General features: G+C 42.2%; 1 protein-coding gene across 12 annotated transcripts in view; it reads right to left on the minus strand.

Moving 5' to 3' along the window:
* Positions 1-13,618: 13,618 nt before the first annotated feature.
* The window catches only part of EBF1 (EBF transcription factor 1), a 372,669-nt gene continuing 365,865 nt past the window's right edge, over positions 13,619-20,422 (minus strand). For 5 of the 12 annotated variants that reach the window (XM_017681188.3, XM_017681195.3, XM_017681196.3 and 2 more), the window contains one exon: positions 13,619-14,103. Coding sequence is in view for 5 of the 12 variants with exons in the window: in XM_017681195.3 (XP_017536684.1) it covers positions 14,072-14,103 (32 nt within the window). In the remaining 7 variants the exon portion in view is untranslated. The other 7 variants (XM_073231510.1, XM_017681192.3, XM_037025169.2 and 4 more) reach the window with 3 other exon arrangements.

Here is a 20,422-nt window from a genome sequence, read left to right on the forward strand (position 1 = left end):
TCTGATCCTTGTTCTCAGTGCCTTTTCTGAGCTGTGGAGGCCTGTGTGGTCCTCCCTGGCACGCAGGCTGGTTGCTGCTGAGACATCCCTTGTCTGCGTCCATCCCCCAGCCCTGGCCACTCCCTTGTCTGCTCCAAGCCACCCGGGGTCAGCAGGGCTGCTCTGCCACCAGGTTTCTCATCGGGATCTGGAAATCTCCACGAGGCTATCTGGCCCCGTGTGTGCCTGTTCCCCACTGGCCATCCCCTCTCAGGAGTCTCGGGGTGCCCAGTGCAAGCAGCGGGAGAGCCCCTCCCTGGGACCCCTGATGTTTCTGCCTCATCACCCTTGCCCTTCCTCAAGCCCAAAGGAACTTTCTGGTCTCCAGAGGAAGCCCAGTTCTTATGAAGTCTTGCTCTCTCTGTCTGCCTTTCCCAAGCAGTCTGTGAGTGCCCAGGATCCTCTTTATATTCCTGTTGGTTTTTGGGGCACAAAAGCATGAAAAAAAGTCCTTTTTTCTTTGCTTTGGTCCTGTCACTGCCATTTTAAGAATTTATGACTTGGATCAGGGTAGGGAATACTAGGCCAAAGGGGAAATATGGAAGGAGAAGAATAGACAGCTTCTGAAACCAACTATGCACCTGTTTGAGTATTGGTATTAGACCAGTTACTCTGTCCTTTGCTTAGAAACTGCTTAAATCTCTTTATCAAAAGCCAATGACAAGACTGCACATAGTCAGTGCTTGTGACTAGGATCTTCCTCCTAAGCAGTTCTTTCCAGACACTCCATGGCCTTGTATACTCAGAATTATCACTGTGATTAAAAACATGAACTTTGGAATCAGATTCAGTTCTGCTCTTACCCAACAGCTCAGTGGCCTTATGCAAAGTAAAGAACTTCCTACGAAGCTTCCAGGTCCTCTGATATGAATTACATTAGTATTATTAGGAGATGTAGGTGAATGAATGTGTGTAAAGTGCAAACAAGGGGAGTGAAAACAACAACTCTTGGTGGGGGCAGGGGGTGGGAGGGGAGGGATTGCTAGCCCCGTCCGTGCTGTAGGACAGGAGGCACGGCTCTGCTCCTCCCGAGGCTCTTACCTCCTAGGTGAGGGCTTTGGAAAAATCTCTGAGATTGTGCCTTCAGCTCGCCAGGGTGTGTGATTCTTTGGCCTTCAATCAGAGCAAAGATGGGACGCTGATCATTTGCTGGGTTTTCTGAGGGAGAGAATGGTAGGGAAAAGCTTAGTGTTTCTTTTACTCTGCTTCTTGGCCCTTGTTCCTGAAATCCCATTTTTAGGCCGACACCCTCTTTTAGAAGCCGGTCATTTTCAATCCCTTTCTTCCTACCCCTTAATCCACCAAATGAAGGTGCTGAAGGGCAATTGTGTAGGCCAACGTAGTTGCTTCGGGCAATGTGTGGGCTGAAGTCCTAAAGGCCAGCTTGTCATTGTGCGGGCTCTCATCAGCACCGCGCCTGTGGGTGTTTCTGGAGCTCCATATCCTGATTCTGCTGGACACCTGGATAATGTGATCAATGGCATGAGTCCTCTTGCTGTTCCCACTGCGCACAAATCAAGCTCTTAATAGCACAATAAAATCATGAGATTCTGGATAAAAACATGATTGCATTGCTCAGATGCTAATGAGACACACATATCTGAAACAACTGATTAAAGACCATGGAAAGAAGGTCTCAGCACAACAAGCAAGGTGGCTAATTTACAAAGGTGTGGAGCATTCCGGATAACAGAACATCAGGCACCTTTACATCAGAGTTGTGTTTAAAATAGCCTGCTTTTCCATACATATTTCTTCATGAAATATTGGGACCCCGATGATGTGAGTACAAGCAAGATGGCCGAGTGATTCTCCCATCAGGGTCCTTCTGTCTGCCAGGCGATAGCCAACAAAGGTGCCAAGCTGGCAGGCCAAGTGTCTCCAATATGTTTCTAGAATGTGTTGTGCACTCGATAATAAATAACTCCTAAGTTGCATGATTACATAATGATAGCCACATTCATTCACCTGTCTATCAAAGGAGCCATACTTGAGTTTGAGCTCCTCTCCCTTGGGTCCTTGAAGCATTAGCTTGGAGTCTTTAAAATTCCTAACAACCCTGGGCTAAGTGCACTGGGTGGAGTGTAGTCCCTTTTGCTTAGTAATCCATTAGCTAATGGGTGTAAGCCCTTCAGTTTTCTATTTATTCCTTAAACCATTAAGGTTCACCTGCTGTGTGTGAGACTACACTTGACAAAAAAGAGTGATGGTTGAAATAAAATAAATATCAAGCCTTACGAGGTCTGATGCGTATTGTTTAAAACATACTGGGCTCCATGGAAAGGTAAAGGTGAACCAGCTATTACAAGTTGACACATGGATCTGGGGCGCGATGAGGCAAACAGAACTCTGCGCTGTGCTCCAGTCTGTAGGTGCTCGCTAGTGGAAGGAGGATGAGTTGAGAGCTGTCTACCAAGTGCCTCCCAATATTTGTCAGCAATGTGTACCTCAGTCTCTTGGTTGCTGGTTGATAAATTTCTCAGTCAACCTTTCAATGGCTGCCTTTTACTTTTTAGATAAAAATCAGATTTCTGTTGACCTATACAAGGCTCTACAAAGTCTGGGTCTTACCACCTATCGGCCTCTTCTTCCACCTCCCTTTCCCTTGCCTGCCACCGCACTGACCTTCATCAGGCCTCTGCACAGGGTTCACTCTCTAATGCTCTTTCTCGCCTTACTCACCCTTCAGATCTCAGCCTGAATGCAGTGTTCTCAGGGGAACCTTCCTTGATGGCCCGAACAAAGTCATGTCTCCCACTAGGTGACCATCTCTTGATTTCCTGTCCTCCTACAGAGCCCTCGGAATAGCTTGCCACACTGTAGTTAGCCACATATACATCTGATCAAGTTCTGTCTCTCCCACTAGAAGGAAAGCTCCTTGCAGGCAGAGACCACTTCTGGCTTTGCTCACCATTGTTTTCCAGGGCCTAGCATTGTGTCTGTTGAATGAATAAAGGAATCCAATCTTGAGAGATCTCCATGGACCAAGAAAAAAATGGAAAGGTGCCTTGAGGGTTATTGAGAAATAAAGGTTGATATTTCTTGCATATTATTCTTTACAGTTGAAATTTACTGTATAATGACTAGTTTTGACCTCATCAGCTTCCATTATTATCTCAAATAATTATGGTTTTGTCCTATATAGACAGCCCTATCAGCAGAGGACACTTAGGGTGAATCTGCTGGAATTGAAACTAGTCCTTTTGCTCATCGCAACTCAGGCAGGAGGACTTTCTGTTACCTAGATTAGTTGCTTTCCTCAATCAATACTTAGAAATGATTCTACTTGCTGTTATGTCCAGAAATCACTAAATCAGAGCTCAAACTATGTAGGTATTCCCAATGAGTTGTGACTATCCTAGATCAAAAATGCATTTTTCATAGTCAAAAGAGTATTCGGAAACATTATTGAAGGCAGAAATCAAATGTCTTCATAAGAACTTTCATGCAATCTAAGCTTGTGAGGATTATACAATCTTTGTGAAAGTGTCTCTAAATCAAAGGGCATCCAGTCATTATTACCATGTGCCAGAACAGTTCCAGGCACTCTGATATAGCAGTAAATAAGAACGTTTACAGATAAATAAATATGTAAATGAGATAATCCCAGAAAGATACAAGTGCCTCCACTCATATCATATCTATTAACATTCCATTGGTCCAAGCAAGTCATATGACTAATCCAACATAAATGGGTTGGGAAAGTATACTCCACTCATAGTATGCTTCCTTCAAGTAGATTCTTAAACGATTGTTCTCCACAACTCTTGGCTCTGTCTTTTGGGGACTCTTTCTTTTTTATTTTATTCCTTAGTCATTTCTGAAAGGGCAAGGAAAGAGTTATCCTTGTCTTGTCAGCAACCGAGCAACTTTCTCAGCCTGCTTCCTACCTATATAAATTTGGGTGACTTACAAGTCTTTTTACATCTCTACCAGCCATAGTCTCTCCTAGTCCAGGATGGCTGCATTATATAATTGCCAATACAACTGTCTCAGAAACTGAATGGGTGGTTTATGTACTTAATTCCAGTAAATTTTGTGCACTGAGCCCATATTCGTAATTCTTTTCTAAAATGTCTTTCTCTCTAGAATTGATTGTGGTTCTTAATTCAGTAACCTCAGACTTCTGTGTGATCTTCCTAGGAGGCCTTTGTTGACTAAAGGTATCTACTTAGTCTTGCCCCAGGTCTTAACGAAAGCTGCTGGCAGCCACACCCTTGATTTAGACTGTGCTCCAGGGCTGTATCTTAATGGCCATGTCTTTGCTCTGGTCTTTGCCTATAGGCTGTATTTTGCTTCAAGGATATTTTGCTTGGAGAATTTAGAGAGGAAAACTAGTAACTTTTTTCAACACCATTTTGTCCTTGGTTTTTCTGAGTTCTCTGTGTTCTGATTTCTCAATTCTGCTTATAAACTGGACTCTTCTTTTCTGAGCTCATCTCTTCTGTGTAGCACCTTATCAAAGGCAGCTAGCTACAGCCAGTTCAGGCATTTAATAGTCCATTTCCAAACCTCCTCACCCCACTCACTGAGCTCAGTAGGTACATGTCTGCCTTTCTAGATTATCACATAACTGTGTTAATCATGTCTAAATTTCACCTTGTCTCACTTCACCTAAACCTATTACGTTTATCTGTTCTGAGCTATTAAGGGGCTTAGCAGGATCACACATCAAGAAATGATTTATGGATGCCAACATATAAGAAATATTTCTTTACTGCTTTTCTTTGTGTGCCCCAGTGACCCACCTCCCATCTACCCTTGCCCGTCCTCAGCAGCAGTGCTCAGCCCCTGGCCTGCAGATCTGCTTCATGGAGCCCACGTCCTTTGGAATATGACAATGTTCAGAGATCCTTCTTTCCTGGAGTGCACTGGGACCTTCTCTGGCACTGAAGTGTGATGAGATGAAGTGATTTGGGGAAGACCTATTATTTTGCTTGTGCTTATGACAAATACTGGCCACAAATCATCTTGTTTTGATCTGGGAGCACTTGGGAAAGTTTTCTCTTCTTAAAGGAGGATTCCTTTCTTTGGGTGGCCCTTTGGATGCCAGAGCAACATCCAAACTTCTTAAAAGCTGAAGAGTTAGCTTTTAAGAAGTTGGAAGGACTTGAAAGAAGTGAATTTTTTTAAATCAAGGAAGTCCATTATAATGTGGCATATAGTATCAAGAGATAAGAAATAACCTAATGTGTATCTGTTTGAGATAAGTTAAATGTATTATGATCTACCTATATTGATATCTGTATCTATCTATATCTATCTACACACACACCCACATGCAAAATGGAGACATAATTGCTAATATTGGAAGAGTGGCTAATAGGTGCCAGGCACTATATGATAACTCATTATGTGGCTTATTTAACATCATCTTTTTAGACATCTTCTAAGATAAATAACTTTATTGTTACTTCTTTTTAACAAATGAGAAACTAAGGACTAGAAAATTTGAGTGATTTATTTTTTGAAGTCATTTTCAGTGTATACTGATTATTAGGTTAACACATCCCACAGATATACTGACTGTTGCATCCATATATCTTAAGTAAATGGCCTTCAAAGTCCAATAGAGACTGGCTGTCCTCATATGAAGTCGGTGAGTAATTTATTTTTAGCTGAGAATAATTAAAACCAACTACATGACCATTGTGAAAATTGAATAAATTTCTATAAAGTTAATAGACTGTCACCTTATGTAAAAGTAAGCTCCCAAATAAGGAACATCAATTGCCAATAATATCATGTCCTTTTTATATTTTTATCCTCTTCTTCTAGATTTTCCCGTAAGTTCAATAAAGCAAACTGGCATTTCTCTGGCCACGAGGGTGTGCTATTATATTCTGTGCTTGTGGGAAAAAAATTGGCTGTCCAATATTGACCTTTTCAGTTGAGCACTTTGGGCATGAAGTGTTGGGTAGGAATGTTTGCCTTTGAGTTATAAAGAACAAAATTGGGTATTCCCCAACCTTTCATCTAGTTGCAGCTGTTTGTAAGGATTGAAGAGAAGCTGACCCTGTCTTAGAATTCCATGCAATGAATGCACAGGGCAGGTAAGAGGAGGGGTTAGGAAAAGGAGAGAGGCTTCCCAGAGGGGTGTTGAGGGTAATTAGGGGAATGGCCCTGCTGGGAGAGTGACCAGTGAACCCAACACTGATTAGGATTGTTGCATAGACAGAGATGGACACAATATTGGAAGGTAGAAATGAAGGAAACGAGAGAAGGAGGAGATGAACTGGGAAGAAGCATTCTGTGGGGAAAAATCAAATGGCGCCAGCCCTCCTCTCTGTGGCGCCCTGCGCCTCCACCTGGGATGCTCTCTGTACTCCACCCCCAGCTTTGCCCTGCTCCCACTCCTGCAGGTCTTCTCTCCAACAAGCCTCCATGCGGATGGATGCATCTTGCTGTGCATGCTCAGGGCTCCCTATTCTTGCCCTTCAAAATACAAAATGTCAAACATCATTAACAAGGAAGTGCTCGTGAACTCTCCTCTCCCAGTTTGCCTAAGAGAGTCGTATTTGGCTAGCCCAGTATCTCTTCTTTTCCCAACTCTGATAAAGAGGAAAGAGTTTCTTGTTTGACGAAAGACTTAGTCGAAAATAATGCAATGCAAGAAATGAGAAAAAGGAGGAAGTGAAAAGAAAAACTGAACCCTCAGAACAGGCTTTTCATCAGATGGACTGAGGGAAGAAGGGTCTGAGAGAAGGTGAGGAGTAAGGAAAAGAATCGTGGAAGAAAGAGAATTTTAATAGGTATTGCTGTAGACTCTACATTTAAATTCTTTTTAATGTCCTTTAAGGGACTTGAATAAGGAATCCAATTTCTTTTTAATTAAATGTGGGTGTTGAAGTAGGGTTGAGTGTGTGCAGAGATGGAGTCACATGCTCTCTCAGCTATATTAGGGTTACAGTAGCATTAATCACAGTGTGAAGTTATGTTTGTGTGATTGTTTGATTCACATAGTGTCCTCCTTAAGCAATAATCAGTGAAGGAAATGGGTCTATTTAAGACACAAACTCCAACCCTTAGCACATACATAACACAAACAAGGGCCTCAGTAAAAATATCTTGAGTAAACAGATGTGTTAGAGAGGGCCACGACTGTGCCTGCTTTTAATTCATTTCTCTTTGCTTTCTTTCATTTTGTGGCTGCAGCTATCCTGGCACAATCCCACTTAAATCTATGTCATTGAACAAATCAACTTCAGTGGGATTTCCTCTTTTTTGTTGATATTGTGTCAACCCCTTTGCGGAGTACTATATTCCCCTCACAACTTAATTCCCTGTGCAATATATTTCCTGCAGAACACCAGCTTTTCGGCCTGTGGTTCATTCTAGGGCTCAGAAACTTCATTCTTAATTTAGAATGTGGAAATTCTACCATCGGTGGGAAAAAAGCATGCCAAGTAGATAAAAATCAGTCCCACTGTAGCATAACTCTCCAGAGAGAAGAGATAAAACTGCTTGATGCTTAAGTTTAAAAAAAAGTAACAAAATATTTCCAGTTCCGGAAACTGAATTTCATTCCTAATGTAAATATACAAGCCTCTGGAGAAGAGGATCATACTTGGGAGAGGGAAGGGAAGCAAAGGGAACAGTGGAAAGGGATTCCACCATGGAGCTCCATAGCTTTATACAAGGAACAGCCCAGAGAATTCAACCGTTTCTCTAACAGCAGTTGCCCCGGTCAGAAAACTGAGTTTGATCTTGACTTTTCTTCTCCCTCAATCCCCACATTGCTAAGTCCTGGTGCTTCTTTCCCCTAAATATTAATTTTTTTGTTAAGATATAGTTGAAATACAACATTGCACAAGCTTAACTTGTGCAACAGTTGACTTAATACGTTTATTTATTGCAATACGATGACTAACATAGCATTAGAGAACAGCTCCATCATGTCTCATAATTGTGCCTTCATTTTGTGGTGAGAATGGTTAAGATCTAATCTCTTAGCAACTTTGAAGTATACAAGACTGTATTATTGACTAAAATCACAATGCTAAATATTCCTAATCCTATCTATTTTTCTCCTTTTCATCTTCCTAGTCCGAGCTATTCATCTCCTGCCAGGACCACTTCAATGACCTCAAAATCATTCTCTCTGGCCCCGCTGCCTCTCTCCAATTCATTCTCTGAGTGACTATATGGATAATACCATGAAAATATACATTTTATCCCTTGTTTATAGTCCTTAAGACTCCCCCCTATTCATCATGACAGTAAACATCTCTCTTAATATGGTTTACAAGAGAATAGAAATGCAGACGAGAAAACGACACAGAGCTCTTTCGAGGGGACTCGCTATAAAAGGAAGCAGAAACACGGTGGGAAGAAGGAAAGCCAAGTGAGGTAAAATAATGTTTTCCTTTTCTTTAAGTTGGCTGATCAGAAAGTAATACTGAAGAAGGACAAATTGATGATGTAGGACAAAATGGTTCCTGAGAATGTGACTGACTTGGAACATGCTAGGGCAGACATGGCCCTGTGTGTTGGTAGAAAGGGTTGACTTCCCTGGAAGTCCACTTAAAAATGAACTTGTTCACGTGGGTCTTTCTGCAAAGCAAAAAGGAGACTAAAAGCAAAACTGATCTATTCCTTTCATTGAATGTGGTTATGGCAGAGTACAGGACATTTTTCACAATTACATGCTCCATTTTCCCATATTTCTGTTTCCTTCAGTTACTTTTAGTAAGTTTTTTCTCATTTATCCTGCCCCCAAAGCTGTCACCGAGGTGCTCCATGCCCTCCGTTCCCTTATCTGCTGGAGAGCTCCTAGCCGCCCTACTCAGGCACCGCCTTCTTTGCAGCATTCCTTAATCTCCAGGGACAGGACATACCACCATGACCCTCAAATCCGGCTGTGTGAACATTTCCTTTAGTACTTGTCTTTAGGCCAGAAGTTCCAAACTGACATTATCGAGGCCTGTGGATTTTGTTTGCCCAATGTAGTGTTTTTAAAACACTATTGTTGGATTAGATGACAACAGTTAAAAAGTGAAAATTTCACACCAAAAAAAATATGAAAAAATATCTAACACTGTTGAAAAATGAAAGATGGGCATCCCTGGGCCCATATTCCTTTGTGGGAGCAACTGCCTAGGGCAAGCAAGGCACTCCCTGTCTGTTTTTACCCCAGCTCCCTGCCTCGGGTAGTACCGGCATAGGCCCTGTGGACAAATACAGGGCTGTTAAGCTTACCAGCTGAGCTTTAGTCACTACAGGCGGGAATTACTGGTCTGCCTGTGCAGTCTAGCATCTAGTACAGTGCCAAACACACAGTAGGTGCTCAGGATGTGTTCCAAACTGAACTTTCCAAGCTCTGCATGTCTTCCTACAGACTCAACTTACGCTGGCTTCCTGTTCCTGCATGCATCATACCGACCCACAAAGCTCGGATCCTTACACCTGCCCTCATTCCCTCTGCCCAAGGTGCTCAGCCCACCTGGTCACCTCATCCTGCACACCTCAGCTCAGATATCCCTTCCTCTGAAAACTTTCTCCAGCCCTTCAGGTTAAATCAGATCTCGCTGTAATATACTTCCAGAGCATTCTAGACTTTTCCTTCATTGCCACTGTTGTTTTGTTAGTGTACACATGAGGTTGCTTAATATCTGCTTGCCAGCCATAAGCTCCATGCGTGCAGGCCCAGAGTCACTGGGCTTGTTGTGGAATCCACCATGCCTCACCTGGTGCCAGATGTGCAGCAAACCTTCAAGGTGTACATGAATGAATGGATGAATGAATGCTTCCAACAAATAGGCCTTACAGGAAGTAGAGTCTAGTACATGGAGGTGTGGATGTCTTGTTTTACTCTGTGGAGCACTGTGGCATGCCTGTCTTACTCTAACCTTTCTAGACTACTTTGATTTGAGTATAGATTTGCCTTATCTGAGAACATGAGTGTCCTGAGGGCAGGGGTCTGTTGTCCCTTTTTTATCTTCTGCATCTAAGGGACCTGCATCAAATACAGAATTCCAAATTATCAAATGACCAACCTAATCAACATAAATTCCCTTTTTAAGAAAAGGATGGTAGCTTTTCTACTTATTTATCAATTCATTACACTCTTTCATTACTTGGAACTGGACTCTATTCCAGAAAAGATGTGTCAACAACGCCTACCACAAATGATCAAGATGGTGGCTGTGTGACACCCTATTGGCTCTGGCTATCAAGTTTCTGTTGGTCTATGGCCTATTTGCTGAGTTTTTGAGGCATTTTACAGGCACCATTAACCTTATCCTGTCCAATAATTGAGAAAGTAGGGAAAGCATTGAATGCAAGTGGAAAGACTTATGACTTAAAGTGAAACAATTTTACAGGAGTACTTAACTATTGGGTGTTTGCAGAATGTTTGAGTCCAGATAAATTTAGTTTTACCCAACAGGGCAAGTGTCTTATCCACATGGCATTTAAAACTACAGATCATAGAAGACTTTGTGTTCACACATGCCTCCTCATCAATGAGCCAGGGCACATAGTGAAATGCTGGGAGGGCTCACTGGAGTTAGTTAGCAGCTGGATGTGAAGAGCTTGGTTCAGACTTGTAGCACGGAGGGCTGCGTTCTAGAACAGCAGGTCCTGGATTCACAATCCAGCCAGGCAGGGGATCTGTTTGCTTGGCTGGTGAAGTTCTTGGGCTCTTGGCTCCTCTGCGGGGCAGCGTGGGCCCATGCGCATCCAGCTGCTGCCGGAAGAGGGCAGCAGTACGCTGTGCGTGTTCAATTTGCATCCTGATTAGCAAATCCCCAAGGATTTACAAAGAAAGTGGGTGTCCCAGGTCTACCCTAATTTCTTTTCTCTGGGCGTCAACACTGGTCTTAGTAATTGCAAACACAGACCTTTTACATTACCTTGGCTCATCTGAAATACTGAAATGAATACACAACTAGGAGCTGCCATCACAGACAGGAAGTAACTTTAATTAAATATTGTGAAAGTTGAAAAGTTTTTACAGCTTGAATTTTGCAAAAAAAAAAAAAAAATTATAACAACTTCTACAGTAGTTAGGTTCTCTAACAATTGAACTGTACAGTGTGTGTCTATTCAAAAAGTTTGATAAGAAGGTGAAAGGTTAGTAGATTTAGAGATGACTTCATTAAGCTGCATCCTAGTACAATGTGAGGCCAGGGCATGTTATGCAATCCAGTCATCCAGAAGCTGTATTTTTCCCCCAAAACTGAAATGTTCGTTTAATTCTCTATTTTTTCTTCTTAAAGCCATATTCTGCATTTAGGGGAACATCTTTTAATTGTAAAAGTTTTGTATAGAAGAAAGAGGGTCAGAGGGCTGGAATGTCTTTTCATCTAATCAATATAAATAGAGGCAACAAAACACAAATTATACACATTTTAAAGGCTCTTTGGACTTTCAGAAAAGTTCTAACCACTATACATGGCTGACAGATGGGTGGCATTTGTTGTCGGGGTCTAAGCCGGACACCTCACCGGCTGATCATCCTTCACCAACAGTTCAGGGGCTCACCAGACAAAATATGGCTTTAAATTGTACACATCTTCAGGCCAGTGCTTACCACACGAAATCAGACAACCTTTCTGAGTACCGAGAAGCAATGCGTCCACCTTGCTTACATTTTCCAGTTTTTTTATTATTATTAATCATCATTATTATTATTTCTCACCATGAAAAATCAGCTTTCCTCCCTTCCCTTCCCTCCCACAAATCCCCTCCCCCACCCACCCCAACCCATAAAAATCGCACTCTGACAGTCTAGTGAAAACCATTGCAAAATCCATATGGGGGCATGCACAGTTGCAGCATCGTTGTGAATTTCTTGCTCTACTAGAAAAAGTTACATTGTCTTAAGGTAACAAAACAGTTCTTTTGTGCTTTTCCATTTCTTTGTTGTTTTTTTTTCTTTTTTCTTTTTTCTTAGAATGTGAGTGATGACTGACAGTTCTGGTGCAGTTACAATGTACAAGTGAAATGAATATGATTTGCATTGTTAAGGCATCCAATCTGCTGGTTTATATTTACGTGAAAGACAGAGGAAATATACAAGCAGACTTACGAAAGAAAGTATGTTCACTGATTTCTATGAAGTTCTTCCCCCGAATTTAATGCACAAAATGTGTCACTCCAAAGGGAGAGATTCCATGCATATTAATAGAGTAAAACAGCATTAGGGTTTTTTCTTGTAAGCTTCCAAAGCAAAGGATACAATTTTTTTAAATCTACAGAACTAAATGCTACAAGAATAATATGCTACTATTTTTTTTTTTGCCATATATTGGAAAAAACTTCTTAACTTACAAATAATACAAAAATAGACAATGGCTTTTGGGTGGAAATTAAAAAAATTGAAGCACGGTTTAAAACAATACTAAAAATAACTATAAATGAAATGTTTAAAAATCACATTGAAACAGCTAATACAACTGTAGGTGACCAAATACTCACTTTTCACATAGCAAACATACACGAGAAAATAAACTGGGAGTGGGAGGAAAAGGAAGAAGGGGAAAGCAATGTACAAATTCCAAAGATAAATACATTATTTATATGGATATTTTACAAAATCCCCTTTAAAACAAAAAGCCTTTAAATTTCGCAAGTATGTGCAAGCTAAAGGTAGTGAGCTTTTTTTTCTCTTCTTTGCAAAATATGCAGTAAATCTTTTTGTGATATTGAAAAACTGTCTTAAGACATTAAAATGTATAAATAGGACAACAACTTTGGCAAAAAATCACAAAAAATCTACAGTATTTATAACTACATACAAAAACACAACAGCAAAGAAAAAAATATCAGGCAAATGCATCCTCAGAGCTTTGCTGCATCTTTGCTATTAATTCTTATTTTTAAGAACACTTCCCAGATAATAAGAGCAAAAATCCCAAAAAACACAAAACTATGTTTTGGAGGTCTCAACCTTCTTCTTCCTTCTACCAGTTTCCTTTTACTATTGATTCCAAAGCACTTAACCTGTCGCTTTAATCTGTTACGTTACAAATGGTAAGGGCCGACTGGTCGAGGCGCAATCTCAAATGGGGATTCTCAAGTACCTGCCATGTTGCTTTTGTCCGCTTTCGAAAAATTGGTCTGAGGTCGGCATTTAGGATAAATAAACTGTTACTTGGTGACTGGCGGAGTGTAAGAGGGAGTTTGGCTTGATAACTGGAGGGCATAATGTGGAATTCTGTGCCTGGACCCTGTTCCATGAAGTCGCAAAGGAGATTCACACACATTAAGTGCGCCACCAAGCTCTCGAGAGGCCATCGGCTTCAGAAGAAGTTGACTAAGTAAAAGAGAGAACGCTATCAGGTTTAAATATGTAGTTTTAACAATCTGTCTAGAGGCACTGGATTTTTGAGTTGAAGGGAAAAACTTGATCACTTACATCACTTTTTAGCTTTCCAGGCTGCATTTATTTACAGTTACTTAAGACAACAATACAAAAGAGATAAATAAGCTTGCACTGCTAAGGGATGGCATGTTAAGTTAGATATTGAAAATGCACTGTCTGAGCTAACTACCATTTGATATGCTTTAAGGCGCAAAAGCCGACCCTTAGTTTTCTAAAAAATCTAACTGGCATTCCTATTCTGTCCCATACAAGCTATTTTTTCTTTTTTTCTTTTTTTTACTTTTTTGTAAATATCACCACTTCATTCTCCCTTTACACAGCTTTAAAAACATCATAAATTAAAACATGGAGTCTTATTTATAGTGTCCCTTGTATACAGCTTTATGGGTTTATAAAAGACAAATGATTGCCGAGTTAAGCTTAAGAAAAAAAAGTAAAAGAAAAGTGGATTTGCTTTTATCAACACAGAATAAATATATCCCCCAAATACTTGGGAGGCACAATTTAACCAACACCCTGCACTCGCAGATCCTTCCAATTTCAGTGTTTGCAAGGTTGGTGATATTGTTTGTTTAAAAATCCGCAGTTACTGTGATTCCTCTTAAAAAGGCCTGAGTTAAAAGTTCCACTCTGGGACTTGTATCAGATTACTCTCTGCAGCAGAATCCAACCTCTTCATTAATAAAATTCTTCAAGGCAATTCTTTCACATGGGAGGAACAATCATGCCAGATATCGCTGTGGAAAGAGAAGACAAAAGTCAATGGTTTAGCATCCAAACTTCTCACTGAAAAAAAAAAAAAAGGATGGACAAAAACACCCCCACACCACTATTTTGGATATTAGCCACAAATGTGCTCTCATCTGCCCTGGAGTTAGTTTTTGTTATAAAATATACATGTACTTTATTAAGAATGATAACATATCAGTCTGTGTATGTATCTTTAACAGAACAGAAGATCCTAAACATCTCTCCAAATCTGATTTCAATTTTAAAACGTAACTGGAAAAAAGTTGCATAGTTTGAATACTGCTGGGAAAGTTGCAGCCCCAACCTTGCAAAATAAGTGAGAATTTTTCATTTGTCACTTTTTCTTTCCCTCCCCTTTACTTCCAAAACATATAATAAAAAACTGATTCATCCCAACTGCCAGCAAATTTTCACACACACAAAAAATAGCCCATGGCTCTCTCTGGGCTCTATATTAGCACAAAGACTGACACCAGAGCAGCAATCTGAGCACGTTCATTTCAGTCCTTATGCCTAGGAGAAGGAAATGCCAGTGACAGCAGGCAGTCCGTAGGCACAGAAAGTTGGGAGGAGGCATGGAGCACAAGGAGAAGGCAGGTTTGCAGGGAACCATAGGATATCTGTCTTCTTGCCACTGCTTCACTCAAGGTTTCTGGAATGTTCGGACCATGTCCCTAGAAAACTGTAGCCTAGGGAAGCTGAGCTGAGATCCTGAGTAAAGGGGAGTCTGTCTGGGATAACCAAGAATCTTTTATAGTGTTCAGAAATAGGAGGCTGTCCACAGCGTATTTAGAAGAACATGGAATCCGATAGCCGGCTTTCCCCTCTGGCTTTTCCCCTTGCTGAGTATGTCCCCAAGAGGTCCTTACTTGTTTCCTTGAGCCTCTGCCTCCTCAGCTAGAAAATGCAGTTAATCGTGTTGTAAAGGGCCATGATACTGTTAGAGTTGTTAGAGATTTAAATAAAAAAAGCCCGCAAAGTGGCCGGCTCTGTCAGCTCCTAGTAAAGACCTAACAGGTTAGCTGCTATTATGTGTAACCATCTATTCTGCAGCTAAATGTGTAACCTTGTGCTGTTTAACTTCTCTGGGCTGTGTTTCCTCTTCTATCAAACAGGCACCATCCCATACAGCACACTTCATGTGATGGCCAGGAGGAAGGAAGGGATCTGTAAGAAAACTCAGACACTGTGAAAAACAGTGAGAGGAGAGTGTGCCTACATTAGACACGAGTGGCAGCCACCTTGGGCTTCAAAAGATGGGAGAGAAAGTCATTCCATTCTTTTTATTGGCAATTCTAAATTTAAATTAGTGTTCTTGTCAGTGATGACTGTGTCTAGGAGGTGGCCTCTTCATTTCCCAACTCTCATATCTGGAGGAATGTGACTTTTTTTCTTTTTTTTAAGTAAACCCCAACTACCACAAATCTTGGAAGACTAGGTGAGACTCTGCACCCTGAGGGCTGCCTCTGCCCTCCTTCTTTCCCCTCCCCCAGCCCTGACATTTCAGATTCAATTAAAAAAAACTATTTTGCCAAACACTTTTTCCGTTAATTTTTAAACCCATCTGTATTCACAAGGAAATTTAATCCACATGTTTCTGATTCATATACACGTAAATCATCCAAATGTTGTTTTGCAAGAGCCGTTTTGCAGTCCAAAAGCTCCTGGAGTCTTTTTTGTAAGTCCTCATAAGCCATTTTTCTTAGAAACAGGAAGTGTCTCTTGCCAAATACAGACCAACTTAACACCCCAGAGATCTGGGATCAGCTGGAAATGCAGGTCCCCTATGATTCAAGTGACCCCTAAATTTGACTGAAACAGGGAGCTCCATATTTCAGTCCAAGCCTGAACTGGAGAATTCAAGATGCTTCAGCTCCAAAGGCAAGGAGGGAGGAGGGTCTTTGCAGTGTGACAGCTCAGCATGGCTCTGCCCCCCTGGGGAGCTTTGCATCCAGGCTAGTGGTGGGTCCAGGCACCCTTATGAAAGACAGGCTGCTCTGTGGGAATTCTAAGTGTCTGGCAAAAGCAGCAAGTCTACTTGTGCCTTCTGTCAAAATCTGCCCCGCGTGCATGACACTGAAAGGCACCCCCCATGGTTCGGCAGGATGACCCAGGCTGCATCGGTACGATGCGATGCGAGGCAAGTGGAACCAACAAACGCCCTGCTAATTTGGTTGGTGGGCCCAGCCAACATTTACCAGCTGGACCTGAAAACATGAGGACCTTTTTTAATTCTGGATGGCCAGAATAAAAAAAAGAAAATATAAGAGTGCTTTGGTACCTGAATGATGTATTAGATTAATTAGGTCAAACCTCCAGGAGGGCCATATTTAAAATTATAAAACAAAGCTAACGGATAGGCTGGTCCATAGCTAATAGTGTTTCTTCATCAGCAATTCAAGGGCCCAAATTCAAGGGAAAGAAAAAAATCAGAGCCCAGGCTGGGAACCTAAGGGAGAGAAGGCTGTGGGGTAGGGATTGAGGGGACCAAGGGCATGTTTTCTGTAGAGCACGCAGCAACTTGGCCCCCCCAAATGCTGTTGTGCAGGACTGTCTACTCAAAGCCACCAGACCCTATGAATTATTTCAAGAGAAGATGGAGATGCGGAATTTTTAAAAGATGGAATAGCCCAGATTATATATATTAGCAAATTATTAAAATTATAAACAAACGAAAATATCTGAGGGCATCTGGTGGGTGGCTTTGGTGTGCCCACACTGTCCTACCATTCCTTTATTGGTCCTCAGACTTCTCAGAGGCTAATGGAAGCTGTGAAACCTCTCTCTAGAAAGCCCTTATGTACCTACCCATCAGAGGGTTATGTTCTGCACCTAACATCAGAGGGTTACAACTCCCTAACTCTCATTTGTGACTTCCTAACTTTCAGATGCAGAACCCTTAATGATGAGTAAATTTGAGGAAAAGATCACTTGTTTGTGGCATCTAAGCTTGTGGACCTCTAAAGAGACCTTTTTATGAAGAAACTCCCTCAAGGACTACAGGGAAGCTCCTGGGTTTTAGGAGCTGTTTTTCTTGTAATTGTGCTGCAATCCTCAAGATTACTTATGTGGGTGAGAGGGATGGGTGTTTGTGGCTTGGAATGTTCCAGAAATTCTGCTGGCACACTGACTTGCTCAAGCGGGGCCCACAAAGACTTCCATGAGGACACAACGCTCTCAGAGAGCAACGTGTGCCAAGACATCACAAGACTGGGGAGACTGAGGAGGCTCTGCCATTTTTCCCGGCAGCTATGTGATCACTTTCTCTGACAAGAAGCTCAGAAGACTACTGGTCTGGAAGGCAATGCCTTGTACATTATGATCTCCACATTTTGATAAGAAGGAAGACAAAATGGAAAGCGTTGCAGAGCTGGGATGGTTTGGAGTAAGAAGGTAGAATGTGGTCTTTCTCAAATCACCATATGTGTTAAGAATTATGAGCTAATCAGGAACAGAATAGGGGGCGGGTGATCTGGCACAAACCGAGCATGTGCATTGAGCAAGACAATCCTATGAGATTCACTCCTGGAAAGCATGATATCTAGTGGGGCTGAGCAGCCTGAGCTTCAACAAGGTCGGGAAAAAAAAATCAGAATGTGCGTACAACTTTTCTGAAATCACTCTGGCCTTTTGTTTTTAATTTTTCCCTGCAGAGACTGACCAGGATATGATGAGGGTCTAAAATCACTACACCGGGGTAAGGTCCAACGGCAGGCTGACAGCCTCCTTGGGCTGCCTTTCCCTTGATTAATGAAGTCTTCTGAGGCCTGAAATTGCATAGAAGCCATGCTCTGGAGGACATAAGCTTTAGGAGAAGGGAGAGGACATCTCCAGGACAATGGCTGAGCAGAGCTGGTGACTCTGGTCTCTGACCTGTGAAAATAGACACACTTGGGGAGTCTAGGATCAGGATTCATCAATGACTTTATCTAGATAAAGGAAGTCTCCTCTGCATTTTCTCTTTAAAGCCAAAATACAGCTGCATGTTCCAAAACTTTTCATGGGATGTCAATTGGTCTTAAAATTTGGAAAAGGGTTCTGGGGGCAAGTAAATTTAGAGAACTATATGGACTAGTCATTTTGTTTAACTGCAGGAAATCTCAGTCTTCCTTCAATAAGCTTAGGTATGTTGTGGATCTCCAAGACAGGGATTCAGGAAACACAATTTGACCACCACACTTTTTTAAACAGAACATCTCGTGAGTCTCCAAAAGTGCTGAAATAAGGGTTGTTATGTCCTAAGAACAATTTCTCAGACATATGGCATATTATCCAGGGTTTTATCTCCCTGGGAGAGAAAGCCAGTTGCAGTGGCAATAGAGACTGGGAATTACACAGTGTATGTAAGGAGTGGCGCTTACGATTTCCAGGTGAGGAATTCCTTGTCCCACCCTGTCCTTGCTCCTGGGCACCTGTGCTCGGGGATGCTGGGTGTCAGCCTGATTGCTGCTCAGTACTCTTTGGTGCACGTTGTCCTTACAATGTTTCTCTCCCCCATCTCCTTATGCCCGAATCCTACTTGCCCCCTTCATTCAAGGCTCAGTTCAAAGGCAACCTTCTCCATGGGGCTTTTCTGAATTCTCCCTTATCTTTTCCTCCTCTGAATGTCCACAGCTGAGTGTCCAGCCTCTGCCAGGCAGCTCTGCCTTCCTTACTGTTGGATCCTGTTTCCCTAACACAGGGAAAGTTTTTAAGGTTTTTGCAGTCCATGTGGGCCTAATCCTGTTGCTTGATTATAGTGTGGATGTAGAGCATGGGGGGTTTTCTGGGTTTTAACCCAGAATCTGCCTGTTTGCTAGCTGTGTAACTCTGAATAAGCCATCTTGGCTCTAAGTCTCAGTTTTTGCATTTATAAAATAGGGACAGTAAATAGCCTATATCCAAAGGTGGTTGGGAGGAGAACATGAGATAACGCATAAGCCAGTCTGGGAACAAGCCCTCCCATATTAGTGGATGTGACTGTCATGTGAGATTGCAATGCCTAGTTCTCAGGCACTAGAGATGGCTAAGAAAGGGTTCCTGGGGAAATGACTTTTTTAAGGAGTTGGCTTAACAAAATAGAATGATATGCAATTAGCAGAGTGGTTGCTGGAGGTAAATAGGCCTTTAAAACATTTAAATGGCCTAAACGTGTCACTTCTGATCTTGTTGATAGGGTCAGTTTGCTTGACCAACTCTTCCTCTGTCACTTGCCCGTTCTTAATCACAATTCTGAATTAGGCAGGTCCAGAGGAAGGAGGTGTTACTGTAACAATGAAAGGGAGAAAGAGGAATAAAACACTTCAGTTTGAAGTGCATTGAGAAGGCTAAAGATGAAGTAATTCTTCAGCTATAGGTCTAGAAGGCCACTGTCAGAACATCACTTCTCTCAGGTGAGAGTCCACAGGCCCACACAGGCGCTCCCTGCAAACAGCAGCACAGCACCCAGGAGGCTGCAGAGCTGTGCACTAGAGCCAGGGTGCAATTCTGGGCCCGTGGGCCCTGCCTGGAGAGTGTGGTGGTTGGGAGCAGAGAGGGTAGGAAGAAGGACAGCCTACAGGAAGGTAGTTTCAGTTTATTTGCCTTTAATTTCTCTGCACACACCTCCTCCACCGACATCCCTCAAAAGTAGGGACATTTGGTACATGACAGTATTGGAAAAACAGAAGCTACCAGAAAGAATCTCTGGACACATGCTCAAGCAGAGGAGAGGGCAGGGTCATCCACAACAGCAAATCCAATGCAGTGTTTCCCCAGCTTCGCTTCAAATCCTCTATGCTGCACCAGCTGCACATGTGTAATGTGACGGGGGGCGGAGCCTTGGCTGCTAATCAGCAGAGGGCGCGCAGTCTCTGTACTTTTGGCATCTGTGCAGACTTGGGTTAGACACGCTCTGGGGGTGACAAATACACAGACTTTCTATGTGTCCCTGTCTTGAAGCCATTTCATCATTATGTAAGTGTACACACACCCCACCGGAGGTTCCCTAAATCCATGGGGTTGTAAGACATAGGCCAAGTCCCTATTTTCAGTCCCACCTGCTCGCTCCTTGGCCAACATGACATGAAAAGACACTTGGCCCCACAGAAGGGCTGCCTGCTTAAGTCACTGCTGGCCAGCGATACAGCTGCTGACCTCCCAGGAGCTGGGGGCTTTGCTTCTCAAGCACCTCTCCTCAGCTGTTGGTCGCAAACCCCTTATACCTTGTCCCTGATGTCAAATCTGTGTTTAACAAAGGTTGTGACTGGCAGCTCAAGAACAGCAGATTTCAACTTTCCATATGTTTTGTCTTTACTTAAAGCCATTGTAAGTTCATTCATTGAAGCT

Source organism: Manis javanica, chromosome 1 (assembly GCF_040802235.1).
Source record: "Manis javanica isolate MJ-LG chromosome 1, MJ_LKY, whole genome shotgun sequence".
In the NCBI taxonomy this organism is placed as follows: Eukaryota; Metazoa; Chordata; class Mammalia; order Pholidota; family Manidae; genus Manis; species Manis javanica.